Source organism: Solea senegalensis, linkage group LG3 (genome assembly GCF_019176455.1).
Source record: "Solea senegalensis isolate Sse05_10M linkage group LG3, IFAPA_SoseM_1, whole genome shotgun sequence".
Lineage (NCBI taxonomy): Eukaryota > Metazoa > Chordata > Actinopteri > Pleuronectiformes > Soleidae > Solea > Solea senegalensis.
In genome coordinates, this window is record NC_058023.1 from 15,607,821 (window position 1) to 15,630,282 (window position 22,462).

General features: G+C 40.0%; 1 protein-coding gene across 2 annotated transcripts in view; it reads right to left on the reverse strand.

Moving 5' to 3' along the window:
• LOC122765802 (collagen alpha-1(XXV) chain) overlaps positions 1 to 22,462 on the reverse strand; it is a 173,803-nt gene that overhangs the window by 54,092 nt on the left and 97,249 nt on the right. For both annotated transcript variants that reach the window (XM_044020235.1, XM_044020234.1), the window contains exons 3-6: positions 21,832 to 21,876; positions 17,815 to 17,822; positions 5,788 to 5,814; positions 3,809 to 3,835 (exon numbers count right to left, since the gene is read on the reverse strand). In XM_044020235.1, the coding sequence (XP_043876170.1) occupies positions 3,809 to 3,835; positions 5,788 to 5,814; positions 17,815 to 17,822; positions 21,832 to 21,876 (107 nt within the window). The remainder of the gene's footprint in view (positions 1 to 3,808; positions 3,836 to 5,787; positions 5,815 to 17,814; positions 17,823 to 21,831; positions 21,877 to 22,462) is intronic.

A 22,462-nucleotide genomic window follows, 5' to 3' on the forward strand; every position in this document is an offset into this window, starting at 1 on the left:
TGAAAATATGAACAAATACATCGGCTATGAACAGAATAATTTTCTTCGTAATACCAAGAGAAATCGGAAGACCCACCGCTTATAGTAACAGTTATCAAATCGTGGCACGACCTTCCAGTTTGCTAGCTAGTTAGCTCGCAAAAGATGATAAAATCAGAATGGGGCAAAGATGGCATCTGCTAAAGTTACTTGGGAATTGGAAAGATTTGCTGTATTACAGACATGTTGCACCATGTAAAAAAAAGAAATACATAAAATGCCCATTAGTAAAGGTAGAATCATATCAATAAATCATGCAAAGAAACTCTGAATTTTTTCTTAGAAGAACAGGCAAAATTGCATCATAGTAGTAGTACAATTGCAAGTTTTTTGCTGCATGGTTTCCATCACTGTAGAAAACCAACCCAAATCTACTAATGAGTTTTTTTTCAAAGACTGGCACACAATAGTAAAAACATGATGTGTGAGACATCAATCTTCCTCGTTTTTTCAGCTTATGAGATAAAATCTGGCATATCCAAACATGGATTTGGTGCCATCCCTGTGGCTTTCCAAATATAATTCGAAAGCCATGGTTCATTAAGAATGCAAGCTGATTTAATTCAGCTCTGCTGCAGAATGGGGAAATGGATACTCATGGTGCAGACAATAGATGTGCTCTGTGTGACTGGGATTGAAGCGCAAATATTTCTCGACTTATTTACAACCTCAAACATCCTGGGGAAAAAGACGGGGAACAAGTCCTGGATTATGGTCAGTGTGTGTGATTGTTTTGATACATAGGCTGGTGATGCTGCAGCTAGGTCAACAACATGTTGAAGACCTTGATCACCTTGAAGACCAGAATTAATTAGTTTCATCTTTTCTGTATGGAGATAAAAGAGAAGCAAAGCTTGACTTGGTTTTTGATTGTTTTCACCCTGCAGTGACTCTACACTGATGTGCATGTCCATGTGTGAGAATGGTAAAGACATGGCAGTTGACAGACAGTCCTATGTGTTCACATATTGCTTTGTTTTGCGTTTTTCCTCCAGAACGGATGTTGGTTATTTGGTGATGAGCCCTATTGCTATGCATTTGCCTGCAGCAAGATGACTACAACTGCAGTAAACAAAAAAAGCCAGATATGAGGACAATCAGCAACAGCCGTTACAGGACACTGGCCAAACCAGTATCTCCCTGACCACACCAAACAAACAAAACTACATGCTGTGGCATCTATATTTCGAGTAGATTACCAACTCTGTTAACAGATGTCTTTATTTATTTATTTATTTATTTTCTAAAGTAGGATCCTCAGATTTAACATCTCTCTGATACATCCAATTCATGGCAAGTGAAATTCATTGAAGCTTCTGACTTTGTGTGTGCCAACTGTGCGATCTAAAACACTCCTTTCTTCATGTTTGAAAAGTCAAATGCTGGAAATTACATAACCGCAGCCTCTTTATTTTGGACGACCATTGGGCAAATTGGTCAAATCCCAAGATGTGAGAGCACACACTGGACAAACAAGAGCAAGTTTTAGTGAAATGCCAAGAATTTTTCCTCTAACTGACCCGAGAATTAACCAACCCTTGCTCAACAGCTGTAGTTAGTGTCATTCCTCAAACAGACCACACACACCTTTCTCAGGGATGATACACATAGACAGGAGCTCCTGCTCATTATATCCCACCCACTGGAGTCCAAAAGGTGGCCACACATTTGTTTGTCAAATTTGGCCAATTTATTATTCATTGCTTGGTTAACCTTTGACATTTGGATGTGGCCATTGACCCTTGGGGTTGATGAATGACTCACCCTGACATGTGCAGAGCAGGCAGAGGAAGTTGGCATCTGTGAGGAAATTCTGCCAGCCATATGGCAATTCAAGAAACACTCTGATACATCTTTGTCCGCAACGGTAAGATGGCTCTGACTTGACCCTGACAAAATACTTAACACACATTTATTACGCGTACAAACACAAATATGCTGTGTTTTAAATGATTCCAAATTCAAATCTGTCTTGTCTTTGATGCATAACGGACATATTCTTGACATGCTCTGTTGTTTAAATTTACCCCGATGTGTATTTAACGGACTCTGCACACAGTCAGTAGTGGGCATGAAAATGGGTTTAATTTCCAGGCAGATAGAAAAGTCTAAGGTCAAGCAGCACTTTCTCTCTTATGCCTTCATTTATTAGGGAAACCTCTCTAATACTGTTCCACTGCATTTGCCTGCTAATCTAATGTGCAGAGTCAATATTGCATTCTGGAGAAGTAATATGATTTGGTGGTGACCTGAGAATACTTTCTTTCATATGTTGTCCTTCAGATGTGACTGTGTGTTCATTTGTACCTTTTAGGAAACAATATATCCATATTGGAAATGAATGAAATGGTGTCTTGAAGTGGCCAGTGTATTTATTTACTCTGCAAGACAAATAGGGCCTGGTTGGGTCTCTGTTACAACCCTGTCAGCCACACTGCTATTCCCAAACTATAAATCATTTAGCTGATAGAGACAGATGACTCCATTTCCTGGGTTAAAAGGGTACAAATTGTGGGCAAAACCCAAGAAATTCTATCCACATAGGGAAGAGTTTAGTCTAGTCAGTTCATCTAAAGACCAAAGGTATTTCCTTTCCGTCTGTTTGGAACAGTTCAGTTGTCTATAGTCATTATCCATAACTTTTTTTTTTTTAAATCATTAAAAATTTACTAAGGATATCAAAAGAGCTTGAAATGTGTCTGCAGATCTTGTGAAATTGTGAAACCTCTTGCAGATCGACAATCTTTTTGAACTTGGCTGCCATTTAAAGAGTGCCCATTTGTAACATTAGATGTATCACTCTGAGACCACTAATCAAATTTCACAGGGAAGGTCACTTGTATTGACTTCAAAATCATAAGAGACGCAACGCTTTGACTGGTAGAACTGGCCCAGAGGAGAGCTGACAAAGTTAATCGGCAAACTACTAACGTCTGGGCGGCGCCGGCGCTGAACTGGGTTCAGATCCACTCGAGAGATGGCTGGCATTCCTGTGACGAGACAGACCTCTGTGTGTTGTTGTACTCTCTTGTCCTTGCAGTCTAAACTCTACATGCTCAAATGGGCATTCAAAGTGACCTCGTAGCCATACAATCTACATGCAGTGACGATAGCATGAGGAACATGTGACCGGGTTAATGCAATCTAGTTTAAACAAACTTGTGCAGTCAGTGTGTTTTCCAAAGAAAACTCAGGTAAACATTGTTGGGGGAAAAAATGAGGGGTATGCTTGCTGTTAGGTGGAGATAAAGAAATTAATTTCAGAGTCTGACAGGCACGAAAAACGCTCTCACATTATCATCATTTAGACGTTACTGTTTGAATGAAATGTCAAACTACAGAGCTGGAAATGATTAAAATCTGAATATGCCATGACAGATTTAGGTATGGAGTGAATCACGATTAATTAAAGATACAGCGCTGGTTGGCTTTTGATTAAAGTTAAGATTGAGCAGATTGACAACTGTGTGCTAATCGAGAATTTATGTACAACTTTAAGACAAAAGTTTAACAAAAAAAAGTAGTGAAATAGTGAAAAGTATACCATCCTGTGACTTCCAATGTATCTTGGGCATGTTCCTGCCTATTCTTGTTGTAGAAATAAGCAGAGCTAAAATGCTTGTTGTATTTGGCCAGATGAGAAGAACATTATCCCTGGAATTTCATGCATTTCAAACCTTTTGCCCACAATTCTGCTTGGGGAAGTCAGACACACACAGACATTCACACTCATCAGCTAATCACAAGAAGTTGGGAGTAAACGTCATACCCGTGGTCCTTGGTCGCCTTGATCCCCCTGTTGAAGGCAAAAAAAAGAATTTGTCTTAAAACACAGGGGTTGAACACACACATTCTTGTGTAGCATTCTAAGTGAAGACCATCACACTAAATGGCTAACTCAAACCTAATTCAACCCCTAACTCCCAATGGTTTATATGTTAAAGTCTTCACAAAGATACACATGAACAGTCACACACATACCTACACGCACTTTTGTGCCAATAATGAGAGACTCACAGCGAAGTCATTGTGGCATAATTCAGAACACATTGATAAAGTAAAATAATACAGGAACCCTCAGCAATTCAGCAATTCATTGTGGTTCAGAGTAAAATCATTTACGATAACAGAGACTGAGTATGACTGAGTATGAAAGACAGAGAAAGAGAGCAGTGGTGAGAGGTTTGGTGGGTTTGCTGTGGGGGGCGGCTGAGTGTGGATGAACCGAAGTTGCCAGGCCAGATTTTATGCTCCACAGATCTTTGGCTTTCCGCCTTTTTTTTTTGGGGATGCTGGTCTCTGTGGATAGAGCATGTTCCTCAAGTCGAAAACATTTGGTTTCAAATCAACCTGCATGGTGAGGTCTGTGGGTTTATCACATTAGCGTGAAACCTAAAAGTACACTTTTGTTTGAAGTAAGTGAAGGACAACGAAATGCTGGCCCTTAATCCTCCTAAACCACCTGATTTGATGCTTTCTGCTCTCCTGTTGGCCGAGTTACAGTTCAGCCAAAGCAGTAAAATGAGACAGGCAGCTTATCACTCATGGATGGAACATTTTTCACAAACAATTTCTCAAACACAATGCCTGTGCTACAATGAATAAAATAGCTCTTGTAATTTTTTTTTTCAGTATTTTTTCATTGGGCAGTTGCCTCTAAAACAGGATTTAATGGTAAACCTGAAGGGCAACACTAATGTGTACTTTATTCGTCTTGGGTGGGAGGAATGAACCCAGTTGTTTTTCATTTCATTAAAGTGCAAATGAAGTGGTTCACATGAGAGGCATGAACACGCATCTCATCAGAAGGACTAGGCTATTTGCAATTATACAATCGGATCATTTTAATATGGTTTTGGGAGTAATTCTTACGACTTCTATTTCCCGCTGTAAGAGACACCAAATAAGACAAACTAAACCACACAAACACACATGACGTCTTTCGGCGACAACGTCATTCCACACCCCACATCATCATTTACCAGAGAGTGTAACTCAACACAGATGACAATCTGCTTCTTGTGCAATGGTTAGCATTCTCACATCATTTCATTCAATTTATTTGTTCTTTTTGTAAATAGCAGACGCATCCTTTAAATATCATGGGCTATGGCCCAAGTTATCCCTTTTGTCACAAATAAGAGAATTTAGACAATACTTAACTTAGTCATTTTTAGCTTGTGAAATGGCTTGATGTATTCCCAGTAGCATTTTCAAAGTATGCATTTTACGATCTAAGACCAACTTGTTTCCAGTATACCTTCATTCGGGGTCTTTATAAACTTTGGTATGAATCAGAGGATGCCAGGATTACAGTCTTTCAAAACAGAGTACACATTTAAGTGTGGTTACTTTGCATGCTCTCCTGCTGTGGAGCAATTTAAGGGTTTAAACTTGGGCTCTGGCCCCAGGTCAGCCCAGAGAATTTAAATATTACGACTCAGAAACTTGAGATCATGACACGATAAGTGTGAATCAATGCAGATCTCAAAATAATGTAATGCTTTTACTATCTTGACCTGCAAAAATGTATGATGGGCTATACAATTAAGATACAATTAGATTTTGATAAGAACATAGACGGTATGTATACCTCACTGGAATTTGAGGCAAATAGCCTACCTGGCTTCCAAACTTTGTGCTAAACCAAGCTAAGTTAAGAGGCAAATAACCTAACTCTTGAAGCATCAGCGTAAAATATATGAATAAATCATATCACCATATCAAACAAAACATTTCATTACTCACCTTTTCACCCTGCGGACCTGGAGGGCCCTAAAAAGAGGGAGAAAAAGTCTGGTTCATACTTTTTTCAACAATACAAATGTATACAAACATTGGTACATGGTTAATTACATACAAGATCACACATAGGAGGTACTGGACTTCCTGTATGATGTCAAGGCTAAAACTGAGGGAATCGGATATGTGCTGGCAATGTGACAGGAGCAGGGACACATTTATTCACATGCTGTATGAATGTCAAATGAATTGAACTTATTGAAAAATCTAAAACAGCGATCCTCAACTAAATATTTGGAATAGAGCTATTACAGAGCTCACACTCGGCGTTATACACTACAGACTCTGTGGCGTAGACTGGCCCTAATAACAGGCTGTAGGATTGTCTTTAGATACTGGAAAACAAAAAAAACATGCATGTCACGGCACTATTGGGAAGAATGTTTGATGGTAATGTGATATGAGTTACGAGGTAAAGGTAAACGAGGTAAAGATGAGGGGAAAGACAGACCGAGGTGTTATGTGAAATGGCAAGGTCTTCCTTAATTAATTCATTATTATTATTATTATAATATATATTTTGTTTTCTATGATACATTTTTTTTCACTGTGTCAATTATTCTGTAATCTTGTGAAAAGCAATAAAAAGAACAAAAAAAGCACTGACAGTCATGTTAGTTCAATTCAAACTCAATTATTATTTTTTTTATGATTACATAAATTAGATGTTATCATTCTGGTACCATGATACTAGGTTAGATTCAAAATTCCCAGGATGACTGTGAAACACCAAGAAACAATTAGAGCTGCTAAACTTAAACATTTTGAACTTCAAGAGAGGCAGCATAATCATGTGATTAACAAATCGGCTTTGGAAGAATCCAACATTGTGTACTTTTTGACATCACTTTCAGCGGATGATTAAAATGCCCTGTCCCAGACTGGGAGCTGGTACATTATGCGCTGTAGATGGCACGGCTTATACAAACACACAATTTAAAAACAAGGCTGAAATCAAGACTGTGTTTACTCAGAGGATCACTTCCACCGATCTCCAACCAAGTATTGGCAAGCACAATGTATAAATGTGTCCCAAACATGAGGAACACTTCTCGTGCAGGCAGTTTTTGTGAGGCAGCTTTGCATCCAGTGCCTGTCAATCAGCACACAGGCTCCTGGGTGGGCTCTGGGGTGAGGTAGAGGATTTGACAATGAGCTGAGCATCTAAATGTCGAAGCCTAATGAGCTTATGTTTAAATATAGCACTTTTAATAACACTGAATTTTAAAGGGTGAAGTCCAGTTTTTTGGGTTCTCTTTCCTCCCCTGACGTTGTAAAAAGCTATTATTGGAAAAATCACTATTAGTCCAGTATCAGTGGAGTGAATAACTGACCACCCGGCTCAGCATTAATGTTCGAGCCCCAGGAGAAACTGAGAGAGATTGTTTTGCCAATGCTAATCTGCAACCTGTCAAATATATTTAATCGTTAAAAATGTTGTTTTTTTTCCTGGTCATAGACAAAACAAGTTAAGACCAGATTTCGATTGAGGTTTGGGGAAGAGCACATCCTCTTCTGACTTTATGGCCATATTTTTTTGAACGTGCCAGAACGATTTTGCCCATGTTTTCAGGTAAAAAGAACAAATTGTTCAGCTGTCACTTATAGCAATTGCTGTGATGTGGCTACTTTTCCAGAATTGTCCTGGTTTGTTTCCAAGTATCAATGATGCCGGGAAAAATAAACTGAAACTAATCCATAGATTGATGACATTAGTACAAGACCCATGTTTGGATGCTGTTACTACAAGTCTATGGACCAGTGACCCAGAATAGTAGGCCTGCAGTTGCAGACAGGCTTCCACTGCATTGGCACATAATAGTACGGTCTAAAACACGAAATGCTTCAGAGGGAGTCCAGCAGTTTTCCGCAGCCAATATCTACCACAATACTCGGGGGGAAGGAAGTTGTAGCCAGGTTTCTGCCTGCTCAGTGTCTTTGGACATTATTTTTGATGTGTAGTTAACTGTGCATAGCTGTACCCTGGTCACATGGGTCTTAACCTGTAAAACAAGCATATTTTAGTCCAATTTATTCATTCAGATATGAGGCAACTGTTATCTTAACAAATCTAGACAGAGGAAAAAGATTGATGGGAAATGCTGCTTTAATACACACATCTAAGGAGGTGGTCCGACTACTTAACTGGTTAAAACAAAGAGCCACAACACACTTGTAAACACAAAATGTGCCATTATAAAAACAATGTTTCCAATTGTGGTTCCTTGGGGGGTTGTAAAAGAGGCAACATACTGGAATCAAATGTGACTTTTATTTTTACTACAATGTTGAGTCATTTCAGATCGGCTAAATAAGTTTCCAGCATGTTTCAGAAAATGGATCGCAGCTAAAGGAAATCAGTACAAGCTTTTTATTGTGAAGGAAAATTGCCTTTGAACAACAGGAGGCTATTGACAAGCTGTTTCTGCAAACATGTGAATGGCTGCAGCAAAAGAAATACATACACCCACTGTAGCTTTTTGCACATGCCAGTATAAAGTATTAAGTATTATGTCTGGCACTGTAAAATAAAGGAATCTAACGATTAAAATTACCACACAAAATGCCTGGAACCATATGTTTAAAGAAGGAACGTTGTAATGTAATTGTTTCAACTGTATGTCAGTTTTTTGTTTTAGAGGGAAGACATTGGGACAATGATAGGTATTACATTTGTACAGTGGGTAATAGGTATAATTCAAATTCAGGTACCTCTTACGCATATTTATTTTCTGCTTTTTCCTGCACTCAGTATTGTAAAACTGTAATTTTCATTTTGTAAAATAATTTTCTCCAATGTGGGCAGCCCATGGCCAAGAAGAAGGGATTAAGGCTTGCAACAGGAGAGTGGCTGGTTCGGCTCCCCACCAGGTCAAGGGTTGGGATACCCTTGAGCAAGGTTCCCAGTCCCAATTGCTCATTGTTAATTGGACACTCTAAATTGACCCCAGCCACATGGGCCACACCCAGTTTAATCTTGGCACTTTTCCATTATACAGTTCTAGCACTACTCAACTGTACTTGACTCCATTTGGTTTGGTATCAGGCACGTCGTTTTACATTACTTAATTTAAAATACCTCTTCATCGTGGGTGGGGCTGCGCAAAACTGCCATGACATTGTTTTATACACGACACAAACACAGAAACTAGTGACGAGCAAAGCAGTTATTTTCAGTATACTAAATAGACTGATTAGAATCAGTTGATTAGTTCAAAAGATCTGTTGACCATTGTTGAGTACTTCCTGCATGACCGGAAGTCACTGAACTGAAATACAGCTGAATGGGTAACGATTGGGCTCACAGCTTTTTGCAGTGCTGTCGCTAAATACACCACGCTCCGCGAGATTTTTGAATGTTGGAGATTACCGGATGTTTTTCAGGATTTCTCAGTCTTTTTACAGTTCGGCATTGTTCGTTTACATTCTTGTGTTGAAAGTTGCGCTCAGAACTCCTCCATTGACAACACTCTCTGCCAATCAGTGGCTGGTAGTCGAACAGCGTCATCCGTGCAAGTACAAACGCGAATAAAGAGGACGGTTGCGTCTCTGCCAAATGAAATATGCGCATCATCTTCTGTGGTGACCCCTAGAGAGGGAGAAGCTGAAAGCCCAAAGTCACTACTGATAGCTGTGAATCACCATGTTAGACTGAGTAAATATGCTTCAACAGCATGAACCAATTTGTACTGGAATGTTGTTGAAAATACCTTACCATATCTCACCTAAAATCACAGTCATTTCATACTACCTGGTCATAACAGCATGTGGAAATTATTTCTCTGCACAGCTTGCACCTGCTCATTATATGGCCCATCATTTGCACATCAGTTGGACAGACTGCATCCACAGCAGCTCTTCCAAAAGGTTTACGTTGAAAGAGCCTTTTATAGAGACTATTAAACAGCCCTCCTGCAAAGATATTTTCAAAGGAGCAAACTATACTACAGTAGAGCTGCAGCGGGTGTCAATTTGTCAAAGCATCTCACCAGCTTCGTGGCTCTGTTCCGCCCTAAGGAAGGTTTCTAATCAACACCTCAGTTTTCACATCTTTTTACTGCCCCAGCTCTGGCTCTTTATCAAAAGCAGTCCTCCAGCAGGTGCTCCATTGCTCGTCAGGCTGATTGTGTTTGATCAGACCTGCTCTAACAGTATATTTGTTGAACATAATTCACCCCTTGGTGTCATCTGCACCTTTATAATGTGATAGAATAAGATACTTGAGTGGTCACATGCATTTGATTTGGCAGAGATTTTTACACCAGATGCCCTTCCTGATGAAACCCTCCCATTTATTTGGGCTTTAAACCAACACAAGGCCCCTGTGACTAGGATCAATTTATGCCGTTTCTCCCAAGTGGAACAGTCCGGTTTGGTACAGTATAGTACGCATTTTTTGCATTCTATTCTTTGGCACCCTTCCCTTGGGTACCAGAGTAAAATGGTACACATGATCAGGATGGAGCTAGACCAGCTCCAACCATGACAGTCAGCTGATTGGGCAACAGAAAAACATCAGTACTTTGTGACGACCGCAGCCTATTCTCATACAAAGCTTGACGTCTTCTTGTCTGTTGTGTCGCGTTCAATGTGGCCTTTTGTTGACACAAGAGCCCACATCCCATCTCTAAAGGTACTGTTCTCAGTAAAAACACAAGCCTGACCCAGAGTTTTACCATTCTAAACTGTACCACACTAAACTGAACTGTACCATGATGGAAACACAGCATTACAGTGTCCAAATAACAATGACCAATGGGGATTAGGTAACTTGCTCAGGGATAACCCAGGCCTTGACCTGGCAGGGAAGGCAAATTCCCTTCTACTTGGCCATGGGCCGCCTGGTCTCATGCATATAAAATGAAATGCTGTAATGATGTTTTTTTTTTTTTGGAAACTAAACTATTTTTGCTAACATATGAAGCTACCAGTTACCCAGCAATACACATAATTTATACTCTACAATGACATTATAAAAGATGGATAAATGTGCCATTTGACCCATTAGACTTTCCCTATGTTGTGCACACTTAGTACCTCCTCCGCACAGCATAACTCAAAAACTATACAATATATTAGATACATTTTTATGGCTCAAGGAAGAGATGATTAGATTTTGGTGGTGATCCAGAAACAGGAACTGGCAGAGGTTTGCAGTCTCTTAGTGCTTGCAATAGTGTTTTATCACGTAATGTGATTGGACCAAAACCTTTAGTTCTCTTGCGTGGTTCAGAGCATGCACTAATCAGCTCATTTTGCTATGCTCCAGATGTCCTCTATGTAGAGGTAATTTAAAAATATCTTTATTTTCAACCAACTAAGCAATCATGTGCTAATTACTTAACATACAAGGAACATACTATCCCTTACGTGGATAAAAGAAAACAAACCTTTTCTCTCGTTTTTTTTTTTTTTTTACAAACCCAGAATAAAGCAGCAATATTAATATTTAGCACTTCATGAAACTCTGGAAGGAAGCAAATACCCCCATGTCACTAAAATTTCTTTACAGATTATTTACATATTTTTGTAATGTTTTGGATTTCAATGTGTTTCTACTGGAACTCACTGTTGCTGTTTTTCCCTTGGAAACTTCTTCTAAGATTAGTCCCAGTGTAAATGACTTAAGAACACAGTAGATGTGTCTTTTTGAGAGCAGCTGCCCTTAAGCAGAAGCTCAATATCTACTTATTGAGAATGACACGTATTACATCGATGGTAAGCCTCACATCTTCTGCTACTTAGTGCTGGGCAAAACTATGTCAAACCTCCATCACAAGAGGATGTGTAACAGAACATCCGCAAGTACAAGTTTAAACATTTTTACATTTAACATGTATAAATACACATGTCCAAATACATGCCTGACATGCCATTCCAAGTCAAAGGCCTGAATAAGAAAGGAACATGTCTGCCATTTTTCCAGGTAAGCATGGAGAACAACACAAGACAAATATTGTTTTGCACTAAACTCTATATTACAAAGTAATCTAATGTTCAATATATTGATCCTGTCACTCTGGCACATTTCATATATGGCTGTTGTAATAGTGAAGGCACAAATAGAAATGTTTTTGCCTGATTCATGCATTTTAATACAATGCCACTCTGTTTACTGATCTCTGAAGTATTTACTGGTCAAACTGAGTGAGATTGTTTTGCCAATGCTAATTTGCAACCTGTAAAATATATTTAATCAATAAAAACTGGTTATTTCCCTGGTCATGGACAAAAAAGGGAAGACCAGTTGGGAAACTGCACATCATCTTCTGACTTAATCACCAGTGCCAGCAAAACTTTGCCAGTTTTTTTCAGGTAAAAAGAACACTGTCACTAATAGTAATAGTTGTGATGTGGCTGTTTTTCCAGAATCATGCTGATTAGTTTCTAAAGATGTGTGATAAACTGAAACGAATATATTTTATTTACATTGTTTTCTTTTAAATGTGTTGTCTAAACCGTCTCAAACGGTGTGATCTGTACTTAAAATCGACAGAAATATGCGCTTACTCTCGAATGATAATTACATATGTTATTGATTTATAATCCAAATTCTGTATTTTCACATATTGTCTACAATAAAGTGCCCTTTTCTTCAGCCTGCAATCATCAAAGACAAAGAGGCTTGACATTTCACTCATTATCATTATCCAGGCAGCACCAAAGCACCACTCTTCAGTCAACCTAATTTCAAATTGTCTTACAAAGACAGTGAATAACCATTCTTCGCATTCCTGCTCTCCAATACTTTTGTGGAAACGTGATTGATGAAAGCTTGACAGTGTTCGCCTGACTGCAGTGAGAGTAGAGCGGCTGGCTGACATCCACAACTTTAGCTGTTGTTGACATGAGCAGCATAATTCTTGTGGCTATGGTCTGCTGGTACAATCTTGTGAATCCAATGAAATGTAACAAGTGAGGAACGTGGGATCTGCATGCATAACCTCCCTTCTGGACTGGACTATCTAGTTTTCATCACAGTGACCTGTTAAAACCTATGGAGGTCCAGAAAATCAATCCATCACAACAAGAGCTCAAATCCTCTCTGGAGACCCTGGGCCAACTGGGCTGGCAGCAGTTGCTGTAGCTGGAACTGCCGACCACATGGATCCAATCATCTCACCCTGGAGCACTGGCATCTCTGAGAGTGCAGGCCAACAACTACCACTTTTACAACCTCGTCTTTACGGGCGTGAGGGTTTTCTCACACAGCTACACATTATTAATAAACGTGTGTGTACACAGGAAGTTAAGTAGAGCAATCCTCCAGGCACCAAGTGTTGACATGAAAAGAGTAAGTGATTTGGGGGCAGGTGAGGAGTGCTGCCTGCCACAAAAGGGGGAAGAGGGTCAAAATAAAGGATTACTCCTGAGTTACGCATTTCACACAATAAAGAGATGGAACAGGATTGCCAAGCCTCAATTAAAATGCAGTTAGGTTTTGTAATTCTGTTTGACCTGAACAGCATAATTCAACATTTGGAAAAATAAATGATTGCTTTTCTTCTTTCTGAGTTTGATACCAACATCAGATCTATGTAGTAAATATGAGACTCCCACCAGCTGCCAGTTAGCTTAGCATTAAGGCAGGAGCACGGGGGGTAAAGCTAGCCTGGCTCGGCCTTAAGGAAACTGAGTCTGACTGCCAACACCGCTAAAAGCTAATGAACAAAAACTGAAAAAGTCCCAAAAATAAGTCCTGGAACACTACAAATTGGCATTTTTACACTTCAATTTATGGTGTAAGTTACTGGCCTGCAAGGCAGATTTTGTTACCTTTGGGCAAAGGCAGGGTCGGTACTTGTGCCTGCTTCCAATCTCTATGCTAAGTTAAGCTGATCAGTTTCTGGCTGTAGCTTCATGCAGATAATGAGAGTATCAACCTTCCCATTTAACATTCAACATAAAAGCATTTCCTGTAGTGCTGATCTCAAACTCTTACAATATTGTGCTTGTCTTTGCACTACAGAAGGGAAAACGATACTGTCTTGCGACACTTTTCACATAACCAAGCACTCTGTATTAGAACAAAGGTTAAAATGGCTTGGCCAAAAAATATAAAGAACATGCTGCAAAATGGACAAATTCCCATTTGCAGCTTCAACCCTGCTGTGGGCATTATTGGAAATCATTGAAATCAACTCAGTGTATAACATGCAAAAAAAAAAAAAAAGACACTAAAAAAATCTCTTATGTACACCTCCATCTGTTAGTTCTGCATGGGAACCCTCAATCATATTACCGTGGGCTGCGGGAACCATTTTTTTCATGGCGGGAAAGTAATGGAGGACAGGGATGTGAGTAATCAGAGCAGAATGGGCAAGAACGGATGACCACAAGTGGCTGGTGCTCGTTGGGGGAATCTGTATGCAGAGGTTAGGCAGGGATAGGAAAACCACACTGGAAAACTGACTTGGGAATGGCATCTGGTTCCCATATCCACAGTGTATCACAATTAGCCGGCAGAAAATGACTTTAATGTGTGCGTGTGTTTGTGTGAGTGTGTGTCTGCTTGTTGTTATGTGTTTAATGTTTTTGTGGGAGCGGGGATGCTGTGAGCGAAGGAAAGTGAAACTGATAATGTAATTGGTTCGAGGTGTGACAAATGCAAATCAAACATTGAGGAGATTCTTGATTTACAGCATCAGGCGGAGAAGGCCTCCTTATGCCTGAGAAGGACAAAATGTCAAAGCCAATTTTTTTCTGTGCGCAATACATAAGCAAATTTCTGGCCCACAAAATTCTTGTCGTGGATACGAAATGTTGAATAAGGGACAATGTTCCAGTTGGAAAAGTATTACTTTCAATTCTTCTGTTGATTCAATTAGAACCACATACTGGCTGCTCTACTTTTCTCATCATTTGATGTTATGAGTTGGGAGGAAAAGTTCTCTCAATCAAAAAGATGTTGAGCTTTCTCTTAAACTGCAAGCATTGCACTCATACGCTGATCCTTCTACCATGCTAAGGTAATGACAGTCCGTTTTTCTTCGAGAGTATTCGGCCCACTCATCTAACCAAAGCTCACTATGGACTGCCTCAAATCACAGAGCGTAAACCTCACAGTTGGCCTGTAACACTCCCTCTCATCATTTGCTGACAGACAAGCGCAGCTGATTGGCACAGCGTGAGCAGAGGGCTGACTTCTAAAAGGTCAAACTCTTAATGTTGTCACATGCAGTGCCAGCAGGGCCTCCTCAGGCACTGCTGCCCTTATGAGCCCAAATAATCGCTGTCATGTCAGATAGATCCACTTGCAGCTCTCAGTGGGCCTCTTCAGTGCCAAAGCATTTGTTTGTGTGTGCGTGCTCATGCCTATATTGTGCTGATGTGAAACTGTTAATGGCTTTTTCTGTTGTGAAACTCACAACAGGCAATCTAGGAAGAAGTGTGAATTAAAACATCCCATCAGAGCATGCTGGGCCTCCTTCAACTTCATTTTTAGATAAAATGGTACCATCTCTTGCTCTGGAGGGCAAGAATGATCAAAGTTCATGTAGAATATGTTTTATTAACAGGTGTGGAACTGCAGTGCACAGCATATGAAGGGTGTAGTTGGTGTCTGGGCTCCTCCACTTCACCCTCTCATTGCCTCTAATCCCTGTACTGCAGCTGCATAATTCATATGCTGTGACAGATCATTCTCAAGTGGGGTCACTGGAATCTCAACAGATTATGGAGGGAGGTGGAAGAAGAAGCCTCTCAAATACAGATACAGATATCTGCTCATTGGTAATGTGAGTCAACTCTTGGAGGGGGTGCATGCTCTACTGTAGCTGTCCTAGCTCGAGACTCCAGTGTGGTGCTGAAGCATGCTTCGTGGGCTGAAGTGGGTTTGATATTTCCAACACCGTATCATTTTCAAATATTTCCCCTTTCCTTCTGACCAGCTTTTCAAAGCATGTTAGTTTCTAACAAATTTTAATTTAGGGTGGCATACCGACTGCTAAAGGCATACGGTCAGTGAGTGGCGGTGGTGGTGGTGGTGGTGGTGGCAGTGGCGGTGTTGGGTGCACCCTCGAGGGTGGTGTTTCACGCTTAATTAATGCTAAACGGTGTACACACACACAGTGGTGGTCGCTTGGGTGGACCACCCTTGAAGAGATGCAGAAAGATGACAAAAATAGATACAACTGAGAAGCAATCATATGATTATTTTTTCCTCAGTCATTTCACATATTTGTATATTTGTAAAAATGTATTTACATGGCTGGTGTGGCAAAATAAGGCAACCACTCATGTCTGCATCACTCCCCCATTATCTTTCCCCCAATCTGCCTGAAACAAAAAACAAAAGTGATATCTAAGCAATCACTTGACAACTGACCTTGTGACCCATGTAGACAACTCAAGCAGTGGAAAATAAGGCTAATCAAAACAAAAGCAAATCACTTTTCCATGTTCAAATGCTGATCACAAACTACCAATGAGGATCTTTTCCTACTGAGTTTGGCTTGAGAATCCCTATTCTCTCTCTGTCTCCACAACCACAGGTCCCTGTCCATTCATCAGCAGCTGAGTAATGATTAAGTCACCAAGCTCTTTAATGACTTCAGCAGTGGTTGCTTTGTTTGGCTTTAAGGGCTATGAACAATTTACACAGTGTTCCCAGAGTTGTAGAGGTTGACAACAGAGCACTATTGAATATTCATAGCGATGTATCCACTGCCATACCAAATGAAAAACCACATGAGATAACTTACTGTCCCTTTAAAACAACAACAAATATTCCTTTACATTTTTGATGCAGATTTAGTGACCATAGGGCGAGTAATTGTCAGATCTTGCTTTTTCTTCTTAATGCATTTACTCACATAGATTGCCTTTGGTTAATTTTTGTAAATTACAGCCTTCCTGTTAAAAGGTTTTGCTCTCCACTTTTTTCTACTATCGCTTTCTACTGTGACTTCAGAACGCAATTTGCTCTCAGGTACTTGCCTAATGTGCACTACGTTTAACTAAAGTAACAGAACACAGGCACCCCATACATTTACGGGAAAAATCTAGCCGCATGACCAATTCAGAGACAACACGTTTTGGACTCCAGTCGGCTCTTGAGACATCTTACAGTATGCTTTTATTTGTCAGATGTAAAAGCCTGGAGAGGGAGGCTGAAAAGTGAGACCACCTGCACTTACTTATGTCCCAGAACCCCAGGAGCAAGCGTCTGAGAGGGCTCCAAGGATTAATTTACGACTTTTACAGCTCAGTTGACACACGCCATTATACCTATTCAATCACACTTGCCTCTGGGCTATAAATAATTTTAACAGAGTGTGCAGACATGCACAGTGCCCACTTGACCAGGTTATGCAGCGAACTATCTCAGTCCTTGGCACTTGTGTATGTGTAAGGGTTTGCATTCATCTCTCAATGGGAACTCTGAAGGTTTCCATCTGGTAAAGAGTGAAATCTGTGATCACCCATCAGAATAATGAGGTGAGATAATCTGTTAGGGTTCATGGAGCTGGGTGGGGTTGAGGCCAGTAGCTTGGATATTAGAAACCAGTCCGTCCAGATGACAGGGGAAAGGGGGTCCATATTCATGGAATGATGGGATATAGAGATTATGTTCATAAAAGTGTGGTGTGTGGTGCAAAAAAACTCAAAGAAAATCTCAAGTGGCCAATTTGCCATACTGTGATCTCTTCTACATTGATCGTCAAATATATTGCTTTAAAGTGACTGTTACTCCTGATTGAAGATTTTATGTTAAGTCAAGGCAGCTGGTTGCTGAATGTAGCTTCATATCTGGCCTACAGAAATAATAATAAAAAAAAAACTTAAAAAAACAAATCACACCAAAATCAATAATTTATTTACCAAATAATTCACAAATGTCATACTATTCAATGTTAAGCCAGTATAGGTCACATAAACTGCTCGTGACCTTCATGCTACTGGAAGTTTTTTTTTTTTTTTACCTTCATGTGGTTATCAAATGTGGAGAAGATGTGAAGCAGGCATACTTACAGGAGGTCCTGAAAGAGAAAATTGGGAAAAAATACAGTTATTAGAGTGTGTTTTCAATCAGTGATCAAACAGAGTAAAATCATCAATGTTCCAGTGAAACCACATATCCAAAATAAGTAAGATGCGAATAAAGCAGGCCCTTGCTGGGATTTTTTTCCCTGGAAAGGAACATTTTACAAAGATAAGTCTCTTCCATGATGCTAATTCCCTGTCTAATAAAAAGGCACTGTACAAAAGTAACCTATGCTGTATGTATAGTACAGAACATATGTAAAAAGATATTTAATATTGTACAATATGGCTGGGCCTCAATAGCTTGGCAAGCAATTTTTTTACTTGCTATAATTTCACTATAACAAGAGGTTCTGCACTTCTGCAGACAATATAGGCAGAATATAATGCTAAATATATTTTCTAGCAATATTATTATAATACAAATAATGAGACATTCAGGGGTAATTATCACATTATCACACACTACATTTATTACATCCAACATTAAATTATATACTCAATTTAGTGTTTTAATTACAGTTGTCGATGTTATTTACTTTATTTAAAATGTATTTCTTTCCAAGATTATGTTTCGATTTATTTAGAATCATGTTTTAATTATGAAGTATACCATCATTTCAAAATCAAAACACTTTCACCTTGAAATGTGGAATATCATCATGAATATTTTAACTGTGTTATATTGTGGTATAATTTTAAGCTCATATTGCCCACCCTCTACTTCATTTTTTTTCTCTAGATCGGCCACCCCTTGACCAGACTAGTCACTCATTGGCCCCCAGGTCACTGACCCCAGCCACAGGGGGCCACATTAGTGGACTCCTAATGTGCTGGTCTCAAGCATGGATAAATGGGAGGATTGCGTCAGGAAGGCCATAAAAAATGTCTGCCAAATCAAATATGCAGATCATCCACTGTGGCAACCACTAGAGAAGGGTATGTGTGCCAGTGTACTTCGGGGCTGCAAACTATTTCAGGTCTTTATTACAAGTTTTGGAGGTCTTGTGTCCTTGAACTGTTCTTCTTCATGACCAAGAAAATGTGCAAATTGCTGTGTCATATGTGAAGCACACTGGGCTGCACTTTTGTGGCATTGTTTTATGTGTTACAGTAGACCACAAAGATTTCAATAAACCTGCTCCACTGTATGTGTTTTGACACAAATCCTCATCATAATCCATGTAAAATTAAATGGAATATGACATCTTGTTAAAAATCCATCCTCAGTGCTCCATCATCATCATAATTCACTCACTCAAGCCGAGTTTCACTTTCTGTTCCTATTCTGGTACGGCCAGTCATTTTCTCCACAATTTTTCATTTTCACTCTGCTGCTTTGAGTATAAAGGTTACCAAACTCCTTGATTCAGGGTATTGTGAAGTATGAAGCCTGTGATCACTGGCGTGATGGCGAGACTTGCATTAATGCTCCAGGGTGACACAAAGGTTACACAGCTGCAGTGGTGCTCTCAAGGCGATTTTTGCAAGTTAAATTGTGATGAAAGGTTTTTCTGGTTCCTCAGTCTGAGCTTTGATTCCTGCGTTGGTGAATGCAGGTACACGAGTAACAAGAGCCGGTTATTCACACAGGGAAAATATGTGAGGTTAAGTCCAACATTTTCCAGCTTGCTAGAAGAGTTTGAAGCTGTTTTCACTGCTACAAAAACTTTTTTCATTTTCAACTGTCATGCCACGATTTTCCTTTCCATATGTCCCCCCTTAACACACAAGGGATCCTAATAAAGTATCTGATTCACTTTAAATGCATAGGTAAATATCAATAAGCTTTTTTTCCGATTGCTTCTCTCACCCTCTCTCTTTTTCTCTCTCCCACACACAAATTTGTGGTAGCAGCTTGGTTGCTTTTGGTTAAAGCAAATCATGAATTAAATATACTTCCCTTCAACAGCCACCACTGTTGAGAAAAGGGGGAAATTGGATTTGCAGAGGGCTTACAGTGCATCATGCAACATGCCTGTTCTTGTAAAGGATCTAATTTTTCAGTTGCATAATGTGTCTGAAATATTTTATTTTCATCCTAAGAGTTTCACAACGGGTTTTTCTCCACTTTATTTTCACCGACACATCTGGGCAGAAAATGCAACTGCACATCATGAAGTGCCAACATCATATGTACAAGGAATTCTGAAGCACTGGTTTTGTTTGAAATGCTATGGATACTTTTGCAGAAGCTGTTCATAACCAATGAACACGCAGATCAAAATGACATTCGAACATCAATAAAAAAAACTAGTCTCTTAAAACAAGCACCATTTCTGGTCAAGCTAAAAATGTCTCATTTGACAAGTGTAGTTTAGCGGTGTAATTTAGGTGATTAAACATAATTGTGTTTCTTTTTTGTTTCCTGTCCTTTCCTGTTTCCCCATTGTCAATCCTTGATTGACACTATGCCTCTCCAGTCCAGACATTGTGAGTGGCTATGATTGTTTGCTTGTTTCCGATTGATTTGTCAAGAGGAAGCCATTTACATTCTCCACATTTGCTTTGGCTGACCAGAGAATGAACACGCTGTCTTTGAACAATGGTGCCATTGGAAATACGCTTGGCATAGTGCATGTTTATTGGAAAGTTGAGTGCTACATAAACAAAGCTTGGCGGTATTTCAGAAGCGCAGCCAACCAGAACAGTGGACTGTTGTCTTTCTGTCATTTGATTTCTAATGTTTTCCTTCTTCCACTGCCTTTGAGAGAGTCAGTGAATTGGGTTTTATAGTATGTAAGAGCAGAGAGCCATGTCACACTGATCCAGCCTTAGATGAAAAACTGTACTCATTTGGCAAAGTCAGAATTGGCAAAAGTGGGCCACATGTTGGGGCATTTGGCTTCACAACAAGGTGATTGCTGGTTTGCATTCCAGTTCATGCCTTTTTGTGTGGAGTTTGCAAGTTCTCCCCATGAGTGGGATTTCTCCAGATCCTCTGGTTTCCTCCCACGGTCCAAAAACATACAGAGCTTAATTGGACACCGTAAATTGACCATAGGTGTCATAGGTTGTTCATCTCTAAATGTTTGCTCTGAGATGGGCTGGCGACCTGCCCGGGGTGTACCCCACCTTTCACCCTGTGTCAGCTATGAATGGCTCTGGCCTCTCCCGCAACCGTCATGTGGAGGTTAATGTGGTCGAATGAATGAAGAATTGGGAAAAGTAACAGAATCATTGATACTCAAATAGCACACCTCAACTAATGTGTTAATTTCTGCAATTTTACAAAGTGGTGGCAGGGTTTCGTGGTAAAACAGCAGCTACCTATTTTCTCTGAACAGATACAGTGTTTGTTTGCTGGGCTGTAAAACTGATACCTCGTCATAGTGTGTTTGCTGTGCTCTGCTGCTCCATGCTCTCGGCACACCAATGAAACCCCGCTCCAGAGGCCATTATCACTTTCCCTCGCAGGTGAGTGGAGTGTGGAAGCAGTGTTTCTTATAAGCGCATGTTCTCACTGCGAATTCAATTTTCGGCGACACACTCTGCCGAGTGTCACTGCACAGCTTGTCCTTTTCCGACATACTCAAGGCCTCTGCTGGGCCAAGTTTGGTGAGTTAACTCAGGAGAGCGAGTGGGAATGGATATCCCTAGTGCATTAAGAAAACTTACTGCCAAATTTGTGAAGACCGAAAAGCATGTCTGGGACAACACCGGAGGCTTGGAGTGTCCCAAAGTTTCGACACGGACTTCATCACCTTGGGCAAGTTTGGGCATCGTATTTACTTTCCCAAACTTTTACTGTCAGTTTCGCTGTGAAAATCTAGTGTTTCTATGGTGACTGAAGCTGAAACAGTGAGCTCTGAAACCGCACGGCCACAAATTACACATCCATAACCTATTTTGGCTTCCAAAGATATACAGTGTACTTTTACATGACTGTAAATGCAGGGCTATTTGCTGATATCCTATCGAATCATTCCTTAAACATTTCTGGATTGAGACGACAGTAATCTTTGGCTGGACACACATACGCACATAAAACACAAATCTACATACCAGGTTCTCCATTGCGGCCTCTTCTTCCTCGCTTTCCTGGAGGTCCTGCAATAAAGAATAGAATACATATTAGTAAGGGATTTGTATGTTCTTTTGTTTGAATAAGTTTCATGTTCTATAAGAAGCCTCACAGTCAAACCACCCAGCAACAAGATGAACAAGAGCCACTGAAAAATATTGGATTTGGATAGCAAATATACTTCAAAATCTCAAGGTTCATTAAGTATACCAGTTCTTTTTAAACAAGCTCAGGTGGGGAAAAGGCAACACACACAAAAGCACACTTCATCCTGTCATCCCCACAGTGATTCTCCAGTTTTTAATTTGTTTATCCACATGCATTTTCCTGTTTGCCATTTTCCTCAGTCTGCTGAAGCTCAGCTTGAGAAGGAAAGTAATTACATGCTTTGTCAGGTTTTACATGTACGAGACTACACTGGGTTATAACGTATACAGGTAGTTCTCAGAAAAAGGAAAAAAAAGCCTCCAAAATGACCTCCTACTATGCAGTCCTTTGCTGAGGTTGGCGGATGGAAACACTTTTTCAGGAATTGGCATTTTGTTTGCTGTCTGCTCACAAAAGTGGGTGCATTCACAATTTATCCAGAGGGTGAGGCTTTGACTTTTAGAC